This window comes from Myxocyprinus asiaticus, chromosome 11 (assembly GCF_019703515.2).
Source record: "Myxocyprinus asiaticus isolate MX2 ecotype Aquarium Trade chromosome 11, UBuf_Myxa_2, whole genome shotgun sequence".
NCBI lineage: Eukaryota > Metazoa > Chordata > Actinopteri > Cypriniformes > Catostomidae > Myxocyprinus > Myxocyprinus asiaticus.
This window is the reverse complement of record NC_059354.1, coordinates 9641025-9662106: the sequence shown is the minus strand read 5'-3', so window position 1 is coordinate 9662106 and position 21082 is coordinate 9641025. Positions and strand designations below refer to the sequence as shown.

General features: G+C 38.0%; 1 protein-coding gene and 1 long non-coding RNA gene across 6 annotated transcripts in view; one reads left to right on the top strand and one right to left on the bottom strand.

Annotated features, from left to right (window-relative positions):
- LOC127447743 (disco-interacting protein 2 homolog A-like) overlaps positions 1-21082 on the bottom strand; it is a 206306-nt gene that overhangs the window by 75845 nt on the left and 109379 nt on the right. For all 5 annotated transcript variants that reach the window (XM_051709775.1, XM_051709776.1, XM_051709777.1 and 2 more), the window contains exons 2-4: positions 14249-14320; positions 1172-1288; positions 846-965 (exon numbers count right to left, since the gene is read on the bottom strand). In XM_051709775.1, the coding sequence (XP_051565735.1) occupies positions 846-965; positions 1172-1288; positions 14249-14320 (309 nt within the window). The remainder of the gene's footprint in view (positions 1-845; positions 966-1171; positions 1289-14248; positions 14321-21082) is intronic.
- LOC127447790 (uncharacterized) lies at positions 7786-12787 on the top strand. The gene is made up of 3 exons (XR_007898418.1): positions 7786-7889; positions 8662-8751; positions 12571-12787. It is a non-coding gene; the product is annotated as an uncharacterized LOC127447790 (long non-coding RNA).

Here is a 21082-nt window from a genome sequence, read left to right as displayed (position 1 = left end):
ACACCATTGCACTTGTGTATATGGCTGTGTGACAAAGTGATTTGATTTGATTTGATCCTTTTGCTTTTGGTGATTCACATCCCTCTTGCATATCACCCCCTAATTGGCAGGGAGGAGAATTTATGACAAAGAAATGACTTAAATATTGATCTGTTTCTCACCCACACCTATCATTTCACTTCTGAACACATGGATTAAACCACTGGAGTCATTTGGATTATTTTTATGCTCCCTTTATGTGAAATATTTTGTGTTCTGCAGAATAAAGAAAGACCTACACATCTGGGATGGCATGAGGGTGAGTAAATAATGAGAATTTTTATTTTGGGTGAACTATCCCTTTAACTCTAATGTTAAATGTGGGAACAACAACAGCAGCTGTTGTACAGAATGTGGACATTTTTCATAAAACTCTGCATTCCTCTCCTCGGGCTGAATAGATCAAAAAGTAATCTTGATACTATCAAGAGACTACAGTAAAATGCACATCATGAACTGTTGTCACTGGAAGTGCTGCAATGGGCAAAAGACAAGAAATACAGAGCAGTGTACCCCCAGTACGACGGACTAACCAAATAATACACAAAGTGATAGAGACAATGAGAGGAATATTATAACCAGGGGCGTAGAAACAATATGTAAAGTGGGGGGACACTTTTCAACTTGGCTGTGGGGAATTAGAAACAAGCCCTGGTTATACAGTAAGTTATAATATGTGAGGGATAAGGCACAGTCAGCCGGTCATTATTGCAAAATAAACCAGTGATCAAAGACAGGGTGATCACGAGGCCTTCTGTCACCCAGAAGGCATTTATTTAGCGTAAAGATCTGTCTGTGTTGTTTACCTGGGGGAGTGCATGCTTCAACTGAGGACTGCACTAGAACAGAGCGTCTCTTGGAGGGCATAGGCATCTTTCTCTCTTTATACTTTGCCAGGGCTGCTTGTACTGCTTCTGTGTGCAGGTCTGTGGGGACAGAGATAGACATAACTTTAGACATGACAGAACACTACCATGAGAATATAGACAAAGAACAATTTCAAAACTAACAAGATATGACAAAACAAGTTACATATTAATTAACTGTTTACTAATAGCTTTTATACAAAAACTAAAGCAGATGCAGAACCAGAAAACAGTCTATTGTGTTTGTCCAAGAGAGCAGTTCTTACCTGATCTGAAGCATTCATCCCTTGAGTTCGCTGCCCGGGACTTGTTCTGTTTGGAGCCTGGAGGGGCCACGTGTGATGTCTGGATCCTGTGCTCTAGCTGCAGGGAGGGATCTACACCTGCATACAAGAGACAACGGAACATTAGCATCTCAAATGAGAGCCATACACATTACATCAGTTTCTATACTTGACATTTCACCGATTAGCAAGCTAACTGCAGTGTAAAACAAATGCAATAAAGGGCAGTCATATCGAATTGACAACCGCTCAGCATGGGATCACTAAGCAGAGCAGAAATTGCTTTATGTATCTACAAAACCAGCATTGCAGAATAAAAGGTCACTCAATTTTGCCCACAAAAATGGACATTTACACAATAGCACACAAGGAAGAGTGCTTTTGTTCTGAATATGAGTAAGGCTGCATGTCATCAGTTTGGTAAACAAGTAGCTCAGTAAGGGATAATGTACTGTCAGCCGGTTGTTATCGCAAATAAACCAAAACAGGGAGATCAGGACCCCGACGCGAAGCGGAGTACTTTGTATAATTTTTTTGTATCATCCTGAAGTGGTTTAATTTGCAAAAACAACTGGCTGACTGTACATTATCCAGTTTATTACACAGCTACTAAGCAAATAAATGTATAAATGTTGATTTGCATTGAAATAATTTAATTATGTGAGTTCTGTTGTTGTTTGTTTTGAAAATAACTGTCTGACTTCTCATTATCCAGCCTATTACACGACTACTTGCCAAATAAATGAATAAATGCAAATGAAACATTGATTTGATTATTGTATTATCTTACTTGTAGAGATGATACAGTGATCTGAAATCAGTGATCTGAAATCAGGAAAGATGGGTCACAAATTCACAACACCCGGATGAGTGGTTTGAAATGTGGATGTGCGGTTGTTACTTTGAGATATCAGACCTCTAGATGGTGCCATTGACCAATCAGAATCAAGTATTCCAGAGCGTTGTGTAATAATGTTGAGCAACTTACATTTTAGACACATTAGGGCAAGTCATTTTGTCTATTTTTGCTCTGCTAACTAAAACTGTCCCAAAAACAGTTTGTGTGTCTCTGAGCGAGCCGAGTGATAAAAACAGCAAAGTGCCCCAGTGCTGTTTAACTAAATTTCAGCACTCTTGGAACGCCACTTGTCCAACTAGATTAGAGGTCCAGATGTCTTGTATTAAGGAAAATATTCTTAGGGTGAGTAATTTACTTTCAATAAACCTTTGAGGTGAAACTATCCTATTTCAACACTATCCTTGCATTTAGTTTGCAGCATAAATCCTCTCGACTTCAAACTTCTCTGCTATCTGGGTAATACAACACCTTTAGATCAATTGGCCCTCTACACCACATCTGAGCTCTGAACAGAGGTCTCATGGTGAAGCCGTGCTGATGCAGAGAGTGCAGCATTCAGAACACTAATTCAATCCTGACAGATATGGGCAGGAGAGATACAAGTCTTCCATCAGCCCAGGGGAGTCGAGTTTGTTCTGCTGTGACAGTTATAGGGTAGTACAAGTTATTTACGACTACATTTTCAGTTGTGGGTGGGGGTAATGATTTTACCATTGAAAACACTGAAATGTGTTACGTCACCAAACTGGCATATACTTTTGCATTTAAAAATTAAAACATCTAAAAATGTAAACAAAAAGCATTTAAGAGAATAATTTATATATATATATATATATCTCGAGATATATATATATATATATATATCTATATAGATATGTCCACACAAAGTAAATTCTGAGTGCCAAAATCACAGCACATTTGTGTATGTTTAAAATACAGCACTGTGAAGAGGGACTTTGGATCAATTAAATTTGACTGTGGGTGAGGCTACCCTGGGCGAACCCGCAGAAATGGAAACTAAGCAACCAACAAAAAGTCTTGTCTTTTGTTGCTTGTTGCTGGTTAGGACAAAAACTTAGATTAAAATGTTGCACCTGGCTAGGAGTAATAAGATGTAATTAGAAACAGAAATAAGTTTAATGTATAGGCAATAGATGGACCAATGAAGCAGAGCTGGAACTACAAGCCTGCTGTACTGATTGGAGTGTTTTTGAGGCTGCAGCCACAGACCTGGACGGGCTCACAGATACTGTTACATCATATATCAGTTTTGTGAGGATATGTGCATTCCTACTAGGACTTATTTAACATTTAACAACGACAAACCATGGTTTACAGCGGAACTCAGGCAGCTTTGTCAGGCCAAAGAGGATGCTTACAGAGTTGGGGATAAAGTCTTGTACAATCAGGCCAGGAACACACTGAATAAGGGAATCGGAGTGGCTAGAAGAAGATACTCTGAGAAGCTGAAAAACAAGTTTTCAGCTAACGACCCTGCATCAGTGTGGAGTGGCATGAAACAATTACGAATTACAGGAATCCTACTCCCAACCCTGTGGTGGACCAACAACTGGCTGACGACCTGAATGTGTTCTACTGTAGATTTGAAAGGACCAATCTCACACCCCACACCCACTCTGACCACTCTGATTTCAGAGACTGGTGTTGGCCCACCTGAGGGACATCACTGGACCCTTTATAGATCCCCTTCAATTTGCTTATCGAGCAAACAGGTCTGTGGATGATGAAGACAACATGGGATTGCATCATATCCTGCAACATCTGGACAGACCAGGGACATATGCAAGGATCCTTTTTGTGGACTTCAGTTCTTTCTGGCTTTCAACACCATCATCCCAGCTATTCTCCAGACTAAATTACACCAACTCTCTGTTCCCACGTCTATCTGTCAGTGGATTACCAGCTTTCTGACAGACAGGCAGCAGCTTGTGAGACAGGGGAAATTCACTTCCAGCACCTGTACAATCTGCACTGGTGCCCCCCAGGGATGTGTGCTCTCCCCACTACTCTTCTCCCTCTACACCAATGACTGCATCGCCAAGGACCCTTCTGTCAAGCTCCTGAAGTTTGCAGACAACACCACTGTCATCGGCCTCATCCGAGATGACGATGAGTCTGCATACAGAAGGGAGGTTAAACAGCTGGCTGTCTGGTGCAGTCAAAACAACCTTGAGCTGAACGCACTCGAAACGGTGGAAATGAATGTGGACTTTAGGAGGAACCACCCAACACTGTCCCCCCCTCACCATTCTAAACAGCACTGTGGCAACAGTGGAGTCATTCAGGTCCCTGGGCATTACCATCTCACAGGACATGAAGTGGGAGACCCACATTGACTCCATTGCGAAAAAGGCCTAGCAGAGGTTGTACTTCCTTTGCCAGTTGAGGAAGTTCAACCTGCCACAGGCGCTGCTGATACAGTTCTACTCAGCGGTCACTGAGTCTGTCCTCTGCACTTCAATAACTGTCTGGTTTGATTTCAGCTATGAAATCAGACATCAGAAGACCACAAAGGACAGTTCGGACTGCTGAGAGGATTATTGGTTGCCCCCTGCCCCCCCTTCAAGAAATATACACTTCCAGAGTGAGGAAAAAGGCTGGAAAAATCACTCTGGACCCCACTTACCCTGCCCACTACCTTTATGAACTGTTGCTTTCTGGCCGATGCTTCGGAGCTCTGAGCACCAGAACCGTCAGACACAAGAACAGTTTTTTCCCTCAGGCTATCCATCTCATGAACAGTTAAAACTGCCCCTTTGAGCAATAATTAATGTGCAATACACAGTTTAGTCTTTTTATATTATCCAACACATCCAACCTCTTCTGCCATTACATTCCCTTGCACTGTATATAATCGATTTGTATTTAGATTTGCACTACGTGTGTGTGTGTGTATGTATGTGTATGTATGTGTGTACATATGTGTGTGTGTGTGTGTGTATATGTATATGTATATATACAGGTGCTGGTCATATAATTAGAATATCATCAAAAAGTTGATTTATTTCACTAATTCCATTCAAAAAGTGAAACTTGTATATTATATTCATTCATTACACACAGACTGATATATTTCAAATGTTTATTTCTTTTAATTTTGATGATTATAACTGACAACTAAGGAAAATCCCAAATTCAGTATCTCAGAAAATTAGAATATTGTGAAAAGGTTCAATATTGAAGACACCTGGTGCCACACTCTAATCAGCTAATTAACTCAAAACACCTGCAAAGGCCTTTAAATGGTCTCTCAGTCTAGTTCTGTACGCTACACAATCATGGGGAAGACTGCTGACTTGACAGTTGTCCAAAAGACGACCATTGACACGTTGCACAAGGAGGGCAAGACACAAAAGGTCATTGCAAAAGAGGCTGGCTGTTCACAGAGCTCTGTGTCCAAGCACATTAATAGAGAGGTGAAGGGAAGGAAAAGATGTGGTAGAAAAAAGTGTACAAGCAATAGGGATAACCGCACCCTGGAGAGGATTGTGAAACAAAACCCATTCAAAAATGTGGGGGAGAACCACTACACACAGACGTATGCAAGACATGGGTTTCAGCTGTCGCATTCCTTGTGTCAAGCCACTCTTGAACAACAGACAGCGTCTGAAGCGTCTCGCCTGGGCTAAAGACAAAAAGGACTGGACTGCTGCTGAGTGGTCCAAAGTTATGTTCTCTGATGAAAGTAAATTTTGCATTTCCTTTGGAAATCAGGGTCCCAGAGTCTGGAGGAAGAGAGGAGAGGCACACAATCCACGTTGCTTGAGGTCCAGTGTAAAGTTTCCACAGTCAGTGATGGTTTGGGGTGCCATGTCATCTGCTGGTGTTGGTTCACTGTGTTTTCTGAGGTCCAAGGTCAACGCAGCCGTATACCAGGAAGTTTTAGAGCACTTCATGCTTCCTGCTGCTGACCAACTTTATGGAGATGCAGATTTCATTTTCCAACAGGACTTGGCACCTGCACAAAGTGCCAAAGCAACCAGTATCTGGTTTAAGGACCATGGTATCCCTGTTCTTAATTGGCCAGCAAATTCGCCTGACCTTAACCCCAAAGAAAATCTATGGGGTATTGTGAAGAGGAAGATGTGATATGCCAGACCCAACAATGCAGAAAAGCTGAAGGCCACTATCAGAGCAACCTGGGCTCTCATAACACCTGAGCAGTGCCACAGACTGATCGACTCCATGCCACGCCGCATTGCTGCAGTAATTCAGGCAAAAGGAGCCCCAACTAAGTATTGAGTGCTGTACATGCTCATACTTTTCATGTTCATACTTTTCAGTTGGCCAAGATTTCTAAAAATCCTTTCTTTGTATTGGTCTTAAGTAATATTCTAATTTTCTGAGATACTGAATTTGGGATTTTCCTTAGTTGTCAGTTATAATCATCAAAATTAAAAGAAATAAACATTTGAAATATATCAGTCTGTGTGTAATGAATGAATATAATATACAAGTTTCACTTTTTGAATGGAATTAGTGAAATAAATCAACTTTTTGATGATATTCTAATTATATGACCAGCACCTGTGTATATATATATATATATCATATCATTTTTGTTTTTGTCTTGTCTGTTGTGTATTCTGTATATACTTTTTTCTTTTCAACATTTATCTATTTTTTATTCAATTTTAATTATTTTTTAAAAGTCTTGTTGCTGTTCTTGTATTGTTGTGTACTGGAAACTCCTGTCACCAAGACAAATTCCTTGTATGTGTAAGCATACTTGGCAATGAAGCTCATTCTGATTCTGATTCAGATTCAACTGGGGTTGTCAAAAGTACCAGTACTTTGTATTAAGTCGATACTAAAATTAAAAAGATGTCACGATACCAGTATTTATGCAGTGTTGGTAAGTACCGTCGATGGAATTTGATACCCGTGTGTTGTCTGACTAATATAAGACGGCTTTCAAATGCTCGCACACAAATTTGAAATATTTGGGAATATTTCACAATTAATCTAATTAAAATAAGTCAATAGTGCCCTAGTGTGACTATTAAACCGCAAAAAGGATGCAGTTTAAATAAATATACTGTCTGCATGTACTGCATGCTTTAAAATGTATGTGTGAAGCCGCTTACATGCTAAAATCACTGCATTTAGAGCATTGTGCTCACTGTGCATGTTGTCATAGATGACAGAACAGAGTGCTTATTCACTGTGAAGCGCATAGTGCCTGCAGACTCTTTGTATAATTACTGCAGCATTTTGTGCTTTAATAATCATTCTAAGCCATTTAAACTACTGCTTATCTGGAGGTGAGAAGCTACCATTCAAAAACACACGTCTAAATGGTCTTAATGTCAAAATAAAAGCTTGATTCAACTTGCAACAGAAATGTGACTAACATATTGTCATGATTTTAAAAGTCATGATCAGGTATGTAACTTGACTTTTATTAGATTTATGGTGGTTGTTGGTGTAGAAAGGGGAGGCGTGTGGATACAAAAACGGAGAGGAGTGGATACAGTGACACCCGGGACAGAGCGGTGCGGCAACCTTGGTGTGCGTACATGTTAAGTCTCCGGTGTGTAGTATTGATTCACATCTGAAAGTTAAAGTGGAGATTGAGTTAAAAAAAAAAAAAAGCACTTAAATTTTGATCTGTTTCTCACCCACACATATCATATCGCTTCTGAAGAAATGGATTTAAACACTGGAGTGTATGGATTACTTTTGTTTCCTTTATGTGATTTTTGGAGCTACAAATGTTTGATCACCATTAATTTGTATTGTATGGACCTACAGTGTTGTGAGATCTTCATTTTTGTTCTGCTGAAGAAAGAATGTCATACGAATCAGTGTGGCATGAGGGTGAGTAAATGATATGAGAATTAAAATTTTTGGGTGAACTATCCATCTGAACTTGCTTTGTTACACATTACTAAACATAATGCTCTTATAGAAATTCTATAAGCTAAACAAATTAAGCATTATTGACAGCATACACGGCATAATGCAAAATTACCATAAAAAAATAATTTCAACTCTGTTTGTAAATACAACAAAATGGTGTTTAAGGTTTTTACAATGGAAATCTATGTGGAAAGACATTGGGGACTGTTGACAACTCCATAAAATTGATGATGCATAACCAAGAGGTTCACAAATTACTTCAGCTTCCCACCTCAAACAAGGATGATTTAGAAAACTTTACAGCTCAGATAACACAGATTTGTGCTCAGACAAATTAAAACAAGCATGCATTTTTACATTTAAACTCTCAGGAATGCCTTTACCAATGGACTTCCATTGTAAGCGCACTACAATAAATGTGATAATCTCTTGTTTCATACAAACTGTGGCACAATGAAATACATTTTCTTTGCTAATCAGTAACAAAAGATGCTGCCCATAGAGCTTAACTATAATTGCACCCGGAACATCCCTTTTTAGTATCTCTTAAAATGTGTTAAAAATGTCTCGTTTCCTCTGATCTGTTATAAAGTCCATTAGAAAAGCTTCAGATCTCCAATAATTGCACAGTGATATCATAATAGTACTACTCATACTAATAGTACTGCTGTCTCAAATTTTGGTCCCCATAGGGGGCAGACATACTTAATTCATTCTGCTCTGGTTCCAGGAAACACTTCAAAACCTCCAATCCTGCTTAACTCAAAAGCTTACTGACTGTCTGTGACATCAAAAGAAATAGGGACTTTTGGATTATAAGGTCTCACACATACTCTCACACTCACTCTATCCAGAACCAATACAAGTATCCACATTGATACAATGTCCTGAAAGTGTGTAATTTCAACAATACTGCTTCACAATAGCCAAACTATGTGCAAAGATAACAGAGCTATAAATGCTCAAGTATCTCTGTGCAGTTGATAAGCAAAGCCCCTCCACAGCTGGTGGATAACCAACCAATCACGTCCCTGCTTTCAAAATACAATGATTGTTACAAGTCAGATCTTGACACACTGTTTTAGATGTTTCGGTAACAATGTACCAGTTAGAACTGTTTGTTTATTGACATAATTTGCTGGTCTTAATTGGATGCATTGTCTCCAGATGAAAGATCAAGAAAAATCTTGTTAAAGTAGATTTGAGATTTAGTTAAATGAAGAACGGAACAGAATAACAGGAACAGGCTTTGTGATTAGCTAACTAATGATCTCACTTACATGGGACATGGATTAGCTACTTAGACTTGATTGTCCCCAATCAAGTCTTCATACCAATGAGATATCAGTATAAACACTGGCACACACAGACTCAAGGACAGGCAAAAACATTAAATAAATTTAAGAGGGGACGATAAAATTATGGGCTCTGTGAGAGCTTTAAGAACATTTGGCGCCTGTTTACTGTAAAAATGTTTTGTCAGGTAACCGCTAAAATTATTTTATGTGGTAACATCTATTTTACAGGAATAGTTCAACCAAAAATTAAAATTTGTCATCATTAACTCACCATTATGTCGTTCTTTACCTGTATTACTTTATATCTTCCAAAATCTTCCAGAACATTAAAGGGGATGAAGAAAAGCAGAAAAATCATGGACTGCAAATCTTCCCATCCATTAATTTAAACGTTCTAAAATGTCCAGAAGACTTGGGAAATAGCACACATGTCCTCTGGACTACTTTTATGGTGCTTATTTGTAATTTTAGACAAAGAGCACGAGAGTTCATTCTAATTCACTTTTATTGTATGGAAGAGAGCAGTGTGAACATTTTGCCTAACATCTATGGGATGAAATTAGTCTCAATTAGCACTGGGTAAAAATACTGATTTTCTGATGCATCGCGGTCTTTCATTTGAACAATATAAATACCAATACTTAAATCTCTAGATCGATCTTTTAATCTATGTGCATCCCTCCACTACAATGAGAGGAAATCACATGAATTTGCAACCAAATTTCACGCAATACGACTTAAAATGTCAGTTATTTGTGACTGGCTGGAAAATCTCACCAGTGATTGTGCAATTTGTGGGGAAGAAGTTAAACACCGTGTTGTGAGTGGTTTGACTCGTTTCATGTGTGTCCAAATACGATATCCATGCAATCCATTTATCATTGAATAATGTCTCTTTTAATCCTTTCTGTTCTTAACAGTCAGTTGTTGATCAAAAACAAAAATACATTTTTTTTTTATTGTAATCATGCATAGCACAGATGAGGAAAAGCCGTTTGATTTCTCTCCCATTAACATGCACTCAGTTACAGACGCTCTTTACAGAAGTGCAGGTTTTCTTAAAAAGACAGTACCGGTTTTTAGCACGTGTTCAACAAATCAATTTAAATACTTGTAAATGGTACAAATTATTCATGTAAACACTAAAGATATAACAAAATATATGCAACAAAATATAATATTTATTGATGGAATACATGGATTTGTTCATTTTTAAAAAAGCTAAAATGTGACTAAAATGATGAAAAATGAATAAAATATAATTTATCATTTATATTTTTGTAATGTACCTAGTTATCTGTATAATTAACAGCATTATTTGGGAGACAATTTGTTTCATACGTAAGCAAAATTGACATTATAACTGAAATATACCCATTTAAGCCTGTGAATCAGAATCAAATCGAATCGGGAAATCTGTTTCAATACTCTACCCCAGTCTCAATATTATTAACAAATGTGGAACATCTTCCACAGGCAGCATGCACAAATATAGCCCCAACTGAAAAAATGTTGGGACAGTATGAAAAATGCGAATAAAAAGTGATTTGTAAATTTGCTATATTGAAAGCAACACAACTACACATATGATGTTTTACCTTGTGAATTTCATTGTTTGTTTATGTACAGTAATTTCAAATCAGATGATTGCAACACGCTCCACAAAAATGTTTCCCAATTTTTGAGAAGGGCAATTTAACACTAATAACAATTTGACGAGTTAAAATAACAAGATGATGTGAAACAAGAGATGTTAAACAGGTGAGGCAATCATGTCATAGTATATAAGGAGCCTCCAAAATCAGCCTAGTCCTTCAAGAACAAAGATCATTCGATACTTGTCAATTTGCAAACAGATGCTTCAGCAAATAATCCAGCACTTTGAGAACAATGTTCCCCAAAGACAAATTGGAAGGATTTTGGGCATTTCACCCTCTACAGTGCACAATATAGTTAAAAGATTCAAAGAATCTGGTCAAATCTCGGTGCATAAAGGGCAAGACGAAAACCACTTTTGAATACGCATGATCTCTGATCCCTCAGACATCACTGTCTTAAAAAACGGTATTCATCTGTAATGGATATCATGAACATGGGCTTGGGATTACTTTAGTAAACCTTTGTTAGTCAACACCACTCGCCGCAAATTAAGACTTTACTATGCAAAGCAGACTTCGCTGGGCTCGGTCTCATCTTAGATGGAAAGTAGAACAGTGGAACCATGTTTTTTGGTCTGAAGAGTCCACATTTAAAAACGTTTTTGAAAAAACACAGCTGTCGTGTTATCCGGGCCAAAGAGAAAACTGACCATCCAAGCGTCAGGTCCAAAAGCCAGTGTCTGTATGGGCCAGGGGTGTGTCAGTGCCCATGGCATGGGTAACTCGCACATCTGTGAGAACACCATGAATGCAGACAGATATATAAATATTTTGGAGCAACATATATTGCCATCCAGCACCATCATTTCCAGGGACATCCGTGCATTTTCCAGCAGGACAACTTCAAATCACATACTACCCGGATTACAAGTGCACGGCTGGGTGAGCAGAGAGTATGGTTGCTAGATTGGCCTGCCTGCAGTCCTGACCATCTCCAGTTGAGAATGTGTGGTGCATTATGAAGCACACAATACGGCAATGAAGACCCCGTACAATTGTGCAGCTAAAGACCTGCATAATGGATGATTGGGGGAAAATTCCACTTTCTAAACTTAACAAACTTGTGTCTTCAGTGCCTAAACGCTTAAGTGTTATTAGAAGAAATGGTAAACACTCGACTGTCCCAACTTTTTTGGAGCGTGTTGCAATCACCTGATTTGAAATTACTGTACATAAACAAACAATGAAATTCACAAGGTAAAACATCATATGTGTAGTTGTGTTGCTTTCAATATAGCAAAGGGTGAATATAATTTACAAATCACAAAAAAAATTTTAATTAGCCTTTTTCATACTGTCCTAACTTTTTCAGAACTGAGGTTGTACAATTATAAAAAAAGAGAACATTTGTATTCACAAACATGTCCCTATTTGCACAAACTGTTGCAAATTCCTAATTTTACAGACACAAGTTGAAAGTAATTTATAAATATTAAGATACATTTGTGTCATTTATCAAATTGGATTAGTGTGCACACATTTGTAAATAATATTGAGACTAATTAAATTTTTTTGAGAGCGAGACAGAGGGAATGAGATCAGGACATTTTGCAGACTGGACTCGAACTTGTATTAACCACAACAGCACCATGATTCATCATGTTAGCATGTGGGCTAAGCTTTGCATCACAGTCCTGAAAGAAACTTTCAAGAAATAACTTTGGTCATGTCTTACTCTTCCAGTTTCTTGTGTTTGTCGGAGCACTCTATCACTGAGAGTTCTGCTGACTAGAGAGGATCACGGGAAAGTGTGGTGCGACAGGCTTGTCTCTACGTCAGCTCAGAAAACGACAAAGACAAACCCCACAATGGAAAGCCATCTCTCCTGCAAGGCTAATTTAAAACGAAGCCCTCACTTCCTGTTCCAAAGCCAAACCAAAAATATAGAGTGGAGGCCCGGACAGACGTTCACTTTTCCACAAGCCACTGCAAGCATCATAAAATATTTATACAGGGCCATTCTAAAATTAAACACACAAGAAGAATAGATTGAGCTTGCTATGCAGCGTCCAGTGAGGGACAGACCTCTGAGGGGGTTGTTAAGGCAGACGGGAGCCGTTCAAATATTGACCATCAAGTGTGATCAAAATCACCAAGAGATCCCATTGATCTGTGAAGAGGGAGATGAGCTGTAATCTACTCTCATGCTGTAAACCTCAGGCTTTTCCACAAGGTCAGTTCACAGAGGAAAAAAACTAGAACAAAGAGCATCACTAGGTTTGCCTTTTTGCATTTTAAAGGTACAATTCACCCCAAAGTTCCAATTTAGTCATAATTTACATAATTAACCTTCATGTTGTTATGAACACTTATGACTTTCTCGACGTTCAAATATGGCATGTTTTACATCAAACATACTGTATTGATGTACCAAATTTGAATGAACATGAATGTGAATGATATTTGAGAGCTATGGTGGAGGGGAACATTTTTAGCAAATAATGATGTAAATTTCAGTCTGTTCCTTATAGAAAGCTATTGTCTAATTTAAGAAGACTTGGAATATAGCACACAAGTCATATGGACTACTTTTACGGTCTGTTTTGGTGCTTTTAAGAGCTCGATGGCCCTAGTTCCCATTCCTTTCCATTGTATGGATAAGAGCTGCCAAGACAGTTTGCGAAAACATCTCCTTGTGTGTTCCATGGAAGAAATTCAACAGCTTTGGAACTACATGAGGGTGAATAAACTATGGAATTTTAATTTTTGGAGAAATAAAAACTAACATGAGGGACAGCAAAAGGGTTTTATTCCAGCAACTGAGGTAAAAGCTCTTTCTTCATTTTTTTTCTTTTGACATTTCTTATATTTCAGAGGTCAGAGAGCAAGGTTCCATAAATAACTCTATCATGTCTATATTCCGCACATGAAAATAGATATCATGCCTGTATATGTGGGATATTGCTAGCCACCCTAAACCAAATAACAAAGGCACGGACCACATAATGGAGAGTTTGAGGCAGTCTGAACCCTGCACTTTTATATTGTGGATAACTCCTTTTCCCCAAAGAGACACATACACACATTGTTTCCATTAGCTCAAAGTATCCTTGACAGTACTGAAACCATGAATGTATTTCAGATCAATCTAGACTTCAGTAAGATTCAGACCTCTAAAGAAGGTTGAAGAGGTGTACGTTGTTTTACTAACGCAGATGTGACAGTTCAGCAACTGTCGTCCAAAGACCAATAAAAAATGTTGGTAAAAAATTGCTATAGTCCATGTTTTAGAATCGCAATACACTAAACAAAGAATCACAGCGTTATCGTATTGTGACCCAGAAATCAATATAATATCATATTTCCAAGTCCCTGTTGATTCCCACCGCTAATGTGCAGTTAATCAGAGTGAACTGTTTACCTTGTATCTGTGGTATGTAGGGTGCCAATAATTTCCCTCTTTTCTTTTCATAGCCTTTCTGTGTGATGTCACCTACAGAGAGAGAGAGAAACAAAAAGACTGTGATGAATCATGTATTCTGTGTTTGAAAAGCTGGCATGATGTTGCCCAGTGTCAGCCCATCAGCCTGGCACAGGAGGGCACAGAGAAAGTTCACTTCTTTACTGGTGCATTGAGCCCCTTTACTGTATGTACGCATTTAACTTCTGTTAGATAAAACCAATATTAATTTAATGTTTGTGGTTCGATAAGCCTATTTAATTATAACCAAGGAAGTCTTTCTAGTTAAGATAGTTAAGAATCCTGGTAGAGACACCAGTTTCCAAAAATCAACATATACAGTGGCCTTAAAAGTTAAATTCATAAATGTATGAATGTCATTAAATTAGATGACAAAATATCAAACCGAATGTCTTTTACTTTAAAGAACATATAAAGACAATTACATTACTTTAGAACAATAGGTATACTGTGCAAAATTAAACAAAAAAGACTGTAGAAACTTAAAAGGTCTACTGTAGCATCATTTGTTTGCAGATATAACTTGGTTTTGTATTTTGCAATATAATACAATGACATTCAGACATTTTTAAGTGTGGCTTATGTGTCCAAATAAAATAAAATCCCAAATACTTATCTGAGCTCGCTCCTAAACAATGACGCCATGTTCAAATAAATGTAAAAAGACTGAAGAGGATTTACTAGACAAAATGTTAGGCTAAAACAAACTTTCACACCTACAGTAATATCATTCACAAGCACATTGCTTTGCGATGGCGCAAGACTTATAATGCACTTAAAGCTGAAGTATGTAATTTCTGCGCCACCAAACAGTATTGCAAAAATAAACTTTGTTTTCAAACCAGCTTTCTGAATACACCCACCATCTGCCGTTGGTCAAACAAAGAGATAGTCCCTCGTTGTTGGGACGGGTCTAAGCGGGTCACTCAAAACAAAAAGAGCAATTTTCAAAGCACCACAGAAACACTGTGCTAACAGTTTTCAAGATAATTAACCTACGAATGGATTACTTACAGTTGTCTCTGCGTATTAAACTGGGATTGAAGAAAGTATTTTAACACAGAAAATGTTACATACTTCAGCTTTAATTTACTGTGCTAGTCAGTTACAGCAGATGTCTAACAGATCAGCTGGGAATGATTGAATTTCTACTCCAAACTTCACCAACAGTTATTAAAATATAATTTCAGTGACATACTGATTTTCCTCCAGCAAATATTGCTGACTGCTCTCTGAATGGTTTGGGCTTTGATACACACACTTAATTACAGGCTGTCTAGAAGACATGCATTTTTAAAAATGAAAAGAGATCTTTCTGATTCTTGCGTAATGGCACCACAATGACACGGGCAGACCTCAGCCTTACTCTTCAATCACAAGAAAGAGAAAGAAACATTGACAATCAAGCATCTGACAAAGGAAACAATAGATTCCCTAATCGCAAAGCAACAAAAAGGAAACAGTGAGATGGTCCTATTTGTGTCACTCTCAGCTGATTCTGTCCTCGGATGGATGGATGGACGAATGAATGGATGGACAGATGGATGGATGGATGGATGGACTGATGCATGGATGGAGGATGGATGGATGGACTGATGCATGGATGGAAGTATGGATGGATGTGTAAAAAGATGGATGGATGGAAGGAAGGATGGATGCATGGATGGATGGTTAAATGAAAGTACTTTTGAAAATATGAAATTAAATATTCAACATTTAGGTTTAAGTGTTTGGGTGTCCATCTACATTTGGCAATATAGTGTAGCTGTATTTTAAACATAAAATATATTCTGATTGGCTAAGATTTGTCACACAGTATTTCGCTTTCAGTGGAACAGAAAAATTACTTAACGGGCTTGACTGGAAATTTGCTGCATTGCACCTGTTAGGGAAACAGTGTTGATATTGAAGGTGTAGTTTGGGAATGCTGAGGACTTGTGTCAGGATGCTTACTCCCTTCTTATCCTGGATCACCCTGCTTCACTCCCAGACCTCAACCTGAAAAAAAGCTTTTTCTCTTTCAACAAAAGCCGTATTGATTCAGCGTGGAGGCCACGGCCCTTCTGACTGACACCACTAAATACAAGTGAGGCACCCAAACCGCCTCTGACACATTCCCCTCCCCGAGCCTTTCTCAGCTGCCCAGAGAGGTTGATAAAAACCTTCACATAAAACTGGGAGGGGGACGCTTGGAAAAGATAACACTCAAACAGCTGGGCCGGCAAACAACACATCTAACCTGCAGTTGACAACACAGAGTAAAGTAATTTTGACTTAAAAGGATATAATAACATTATAAAAGTGGTACATATGAGGAAAAGACCAAAATTTAAATCATTATTTAATGATAATCATTCTGTTCGAGGGGGCTGTTTACCACAGTGACCAGATCATTGAGTGAGCGAGTTAAACTTGAGAACTGGATCGGTCTGATTCAGACCAATTTTGTGAACTGGATCAACTGATTTGTTAAAAAGAATGAGGACAGACTTTGCGTCTTTTGCCCACAAAAACTACTGTATCACTTGAAAAGACTTGGAGCACTGCAAGACTTCACAGCCCCAGTCCTCATTCACTTTCATTTTATTGGAAAGAATGGCCAGAAAATTCTTTAAAAATTCCCCTTTTGCATTTTACAAAAGAAAGAATGTCTTAGGGGATTGGAACAACAAAAGGGTTACAGAATTTTTATTTCTGGGTCAACTATTCCTGTTAAGACATGCCAAAGTTGACACCAAAGCATAAAGACAATAAACAAGGTATGAAAAGATCGATCAGTCCACAATAAAATCACTGACATTTTCAGTATTTCAACCCCCAGAGCTATATCAGCAGACACTTCCACTAGTGTGTACAGATGCCCTGAGTCACTGCAGAGGGCTGAAAGGTCTACTGTCTCCAGTGTGAAACATAGATCATGAAAACAATGTGCTACTGTAGCACAGCTCAGGCAGCTGACCTGATGCATGCATTGTCTGCTAAAACACAGAGCATGGTGCAACAGCGGGAGACACAAATGGACGGCTATTCTCCTGCCTACATTATCTCTCTGAAGCACTTCTTTCTGTTCCAGCATTATAAGAGTTTGAATTTGGCTTGAGACGCTTGCTGATTATGTTTCCCCATCATGTCCTGTCCTCACTTGCCAATTACTTGGTAACAGAACATTACATCCAGCCATATTTGACCATTTTGAGATTATCAGCCAATAACTGTGCCCGCTTGACCAATCGACAGAAGTGTTAGCACCTCCTTCGGTTCACAAATCAACCAGGAATGTTCCTGTAGCTCAATTGGCCATTCATCGGCCTACGGCCACCCTGCTCTCCAAATAACATCGACATCGACATTGGCTGTTGTACAGAACATTTCAGACGACCACCATCATTATTTAAAAAAAAAAAAAAATGGATTTAGTAATCAATATTTTCAGCAAAAAGAAGCTGAGAGGAACAATACAAATTGGAACTAATGCCCACCCCCATAGAAAGAGACTTTTAACTCAACTTCTGCTGCATTTAAAATATGTTCTAATTCAGATTGCTTGGAGATAGAAGTCAAAGGTCAATGAGCCTCCCCCCTGTATGTGCTGAGAATATGAGTTGACGGTTGTGTGGATGAGGATCAGGTGCACAGTCCGCCAACTTCAAACCATAAGAACTGGCCATTAGTGGCTGATGAAGGCCGAGGTGGCCATAGCTGCCACACATAGACACTACAACCCTTTTGTCTGCTGAATTGGGATGTGTACAAGCAGTAAGTGAGGTTATGAGTACAGATGCACACCTGGGAAGAGGGGTGTTCATTCCGGCTTGTAACCATACTGTATACTATGGGTGCAACAATAACAATCAGTCGCTCATTGTGTTTGATCAATATTTGTCTTAATGTTTGTAACCCATTTTATTTCCTGGTGACATCTTTCAAAAGAAGGAACGAGAAAAATATTGAATCCATCAAGACTCGACTGGAGGGTGAAAAGTGGTCTCTTCCATCATTTTAGGTCACTGACCCAGAAACACATTTTTAGTTTTATGCACTAAAGTAAAAAAGAAGGCATTTATATAATTATAGCAGCCAAAATTTTAATTATTATATCTCGAAAATGTGTTTATTGGAGTAGAAACATCATAATTATATAGTTGTATGATAATTAATAATTATATTCCTTTTCTGTACTTGCCAATACCGATACATGTTTTTTGTTTTATTTTATCTGGATCAACAGTTTATATAATTTTTTCATAAAAATGGATTAAGTCATTAAAACTTTAATCAAACGAAAATCAATTACTTTTCAATATAATATTGTATTATTATTTTTTATAAAATAAATTGCTATAGAACCTCACAGCACAATCCAAAATAAAACATTGGAGTAGCTTTTATCAAATAAAGTGCTGCATCACAGAGCATTAGAAAAAAAAGTATCTTTCAGAAGTCAGTTTTACTCAATCCCCTTCATGTTCACATTACTCCAAAAAAATCATGTAACCAAGGGAACTTAAATTAACTGAGTTAATTTAACTAAAAAAGCTTTACTTAATTTGTGTTGGGACAACTTAATTTGTGTTTGGTTTACTGAAGGGATTTCTAATTGCCAGCATGCTTTGCATAGGACTCGACAGGGAGCGTAAATGTTAAAATTAAGTGTTATGTTATGTGTCTTTGTGCAGGATGAATATAAAGGGGGAGAATTGCTAGTGTTTAATGTGTCATTATGTAGAGATTTAGAAGAATTTCTGTTGTGTTGTTGGGTTACCGTCATTGTGAAGAGTGGAGCTTGGTCCTAGGTTAAGGAGCAATACATTTCAAGTATTCTACATACTACAGTATTGTTTTATCCATTGTCCAAATGCTGTGCTAACCATAGCAAAGTGACCAAGTTGAACTCAATAGTGCTTCTCACCAGCATGTGTTTAGCATGCTAACATTTCCTGTCACTAGCTAGCATTTCACTAAAAGTGTTTTATTTTGACATGTTAAATTATGTTGGGTTTACTTGACTTTTACTTTACTTCAGTTAGGTTCCCTCTACTTAAAGTACTTAAGTTGATGGTCATTTTAATTTAAGAAAACCCATTTGAAACATGTGGAACCACTATCAGTGATTCAATTAATCATGTTCAGTGGCAGCCAAAGATTTATTTTTTGAGCGCAGATTTAAGATATTGCTTAAATATAATTACTATTGATTTATTACTAGTAATAGCAGTAGTAGTAGTAGTATTGCAGTGAATATTTCATAACTATACAGTAGTGATATACAGTATTTCCATTTAAATTGAGCTTTTATTTTGACGGAACCTTTTATTTTGGAGTGAAGCCCTTTCCGTTTCGGTGTGTTTTTGACTAGCTTCTCACTTCCGGAAAAACAGGTCACTACATGACACAATGTGATTATTAAACTGCTTTAGCACTCTGCTCACTGTGATAGGGACTACTGAGATAATGATGGTCAGTAGGATCAATTTTCATGTTGACTTTAAACATTAGCTAAAATACTACATAAACAAATGTGCAAGGGTTGACGATCATTCCAATTCTGCATAAATCTGTGGAGGATTTCTACGGGCACAGATTTTGTGTGGGCCTAGTTTTTGGTGTCAGCTTCCCTCTTTCGTTTCCTGTACCACCATCATCATCATCATCACTTTTACTACAGCCCATTGTTTCCCATCATTCCTCAGCAGTATAAAATCTATTCGCTCAGTCTTGTCTCTCCATCTCCATCAGTCTAGATTTCACCGCAAACCAGACGTGTATTTAAATGCACTCCAGTCACAGACTGACCCAGATATTTCAGTCCTAAGCAATAATTTCCCATTTCACTCTGAATGAGGAATCTGGAGAGCAGAGATGCCAGCTGAATCTCATTTACAGGTGCCACTCCATCTTGCTGTGGGGACATATGGGCTTTTGATCAGCTAAAAAACTCCCAGTGCTCTCCTCCATCCTTCTGATGATTGTAATTGACTGATAGCTATTGAACAGCAGCTCTATTTTACTCGAAAGACAAATGTCTCAAGACAATAATATCTAGTACCAGTGGTTACAGAGTACAGCGTAATTACGGCAAAAGCAATTATGTCCACAAGGTCACTTCCTCCTAAAACATTTTGGAAGCCACATTCTTCACCATTCTATGATAACTTTACATTAGAGCTGTTGAAATTAACACATTAACACATGAGATTAAAGGTGCTGTAAGCGATTTTTTTTCATGGAAAAGTATTCAAAAAAAAATTCTACTCCCTTAAAGATGTTTATGAAATAAGTGTCCTGAGATATCTCACCGGTCTGTGATAGCTGTAGACTTGGTAAACAGCAAACAAATATGTGTCTGTGAACTGTGGACATGAACACTTCACCTGTCAATCATTTTGCTATTTCTCATAGTGTTGCATTTGAAGAAGATCATTGAGGCTATGATTCATAATGTTTATCAGTTGAGGGCGCTATTGTGCCACTATTGAATATGACAGCCACAGTTACAAACAATGCTGCTCTTTTGTTTAGGTCTCAAAATTATCTTTGGAGGCTGGGGTTTTGGAATGAGGGTGCTTGGCTAATTCAACAGCTCAGTCCAGTGAAAGCTTCAGAATGCTAAAATCGCTTACAGCACCTTTAATTTAAAATGTTTAACGTGCCGTCTTAGCGGACAATTCAGATGAAGAATCATTTAATTGTAATACTTTTCACTGCAAAAATCATTTTCTTAATCAGTATTTTAGTCTTGTTATCCACTAAAATATCTAAACATCCTTAATTTAG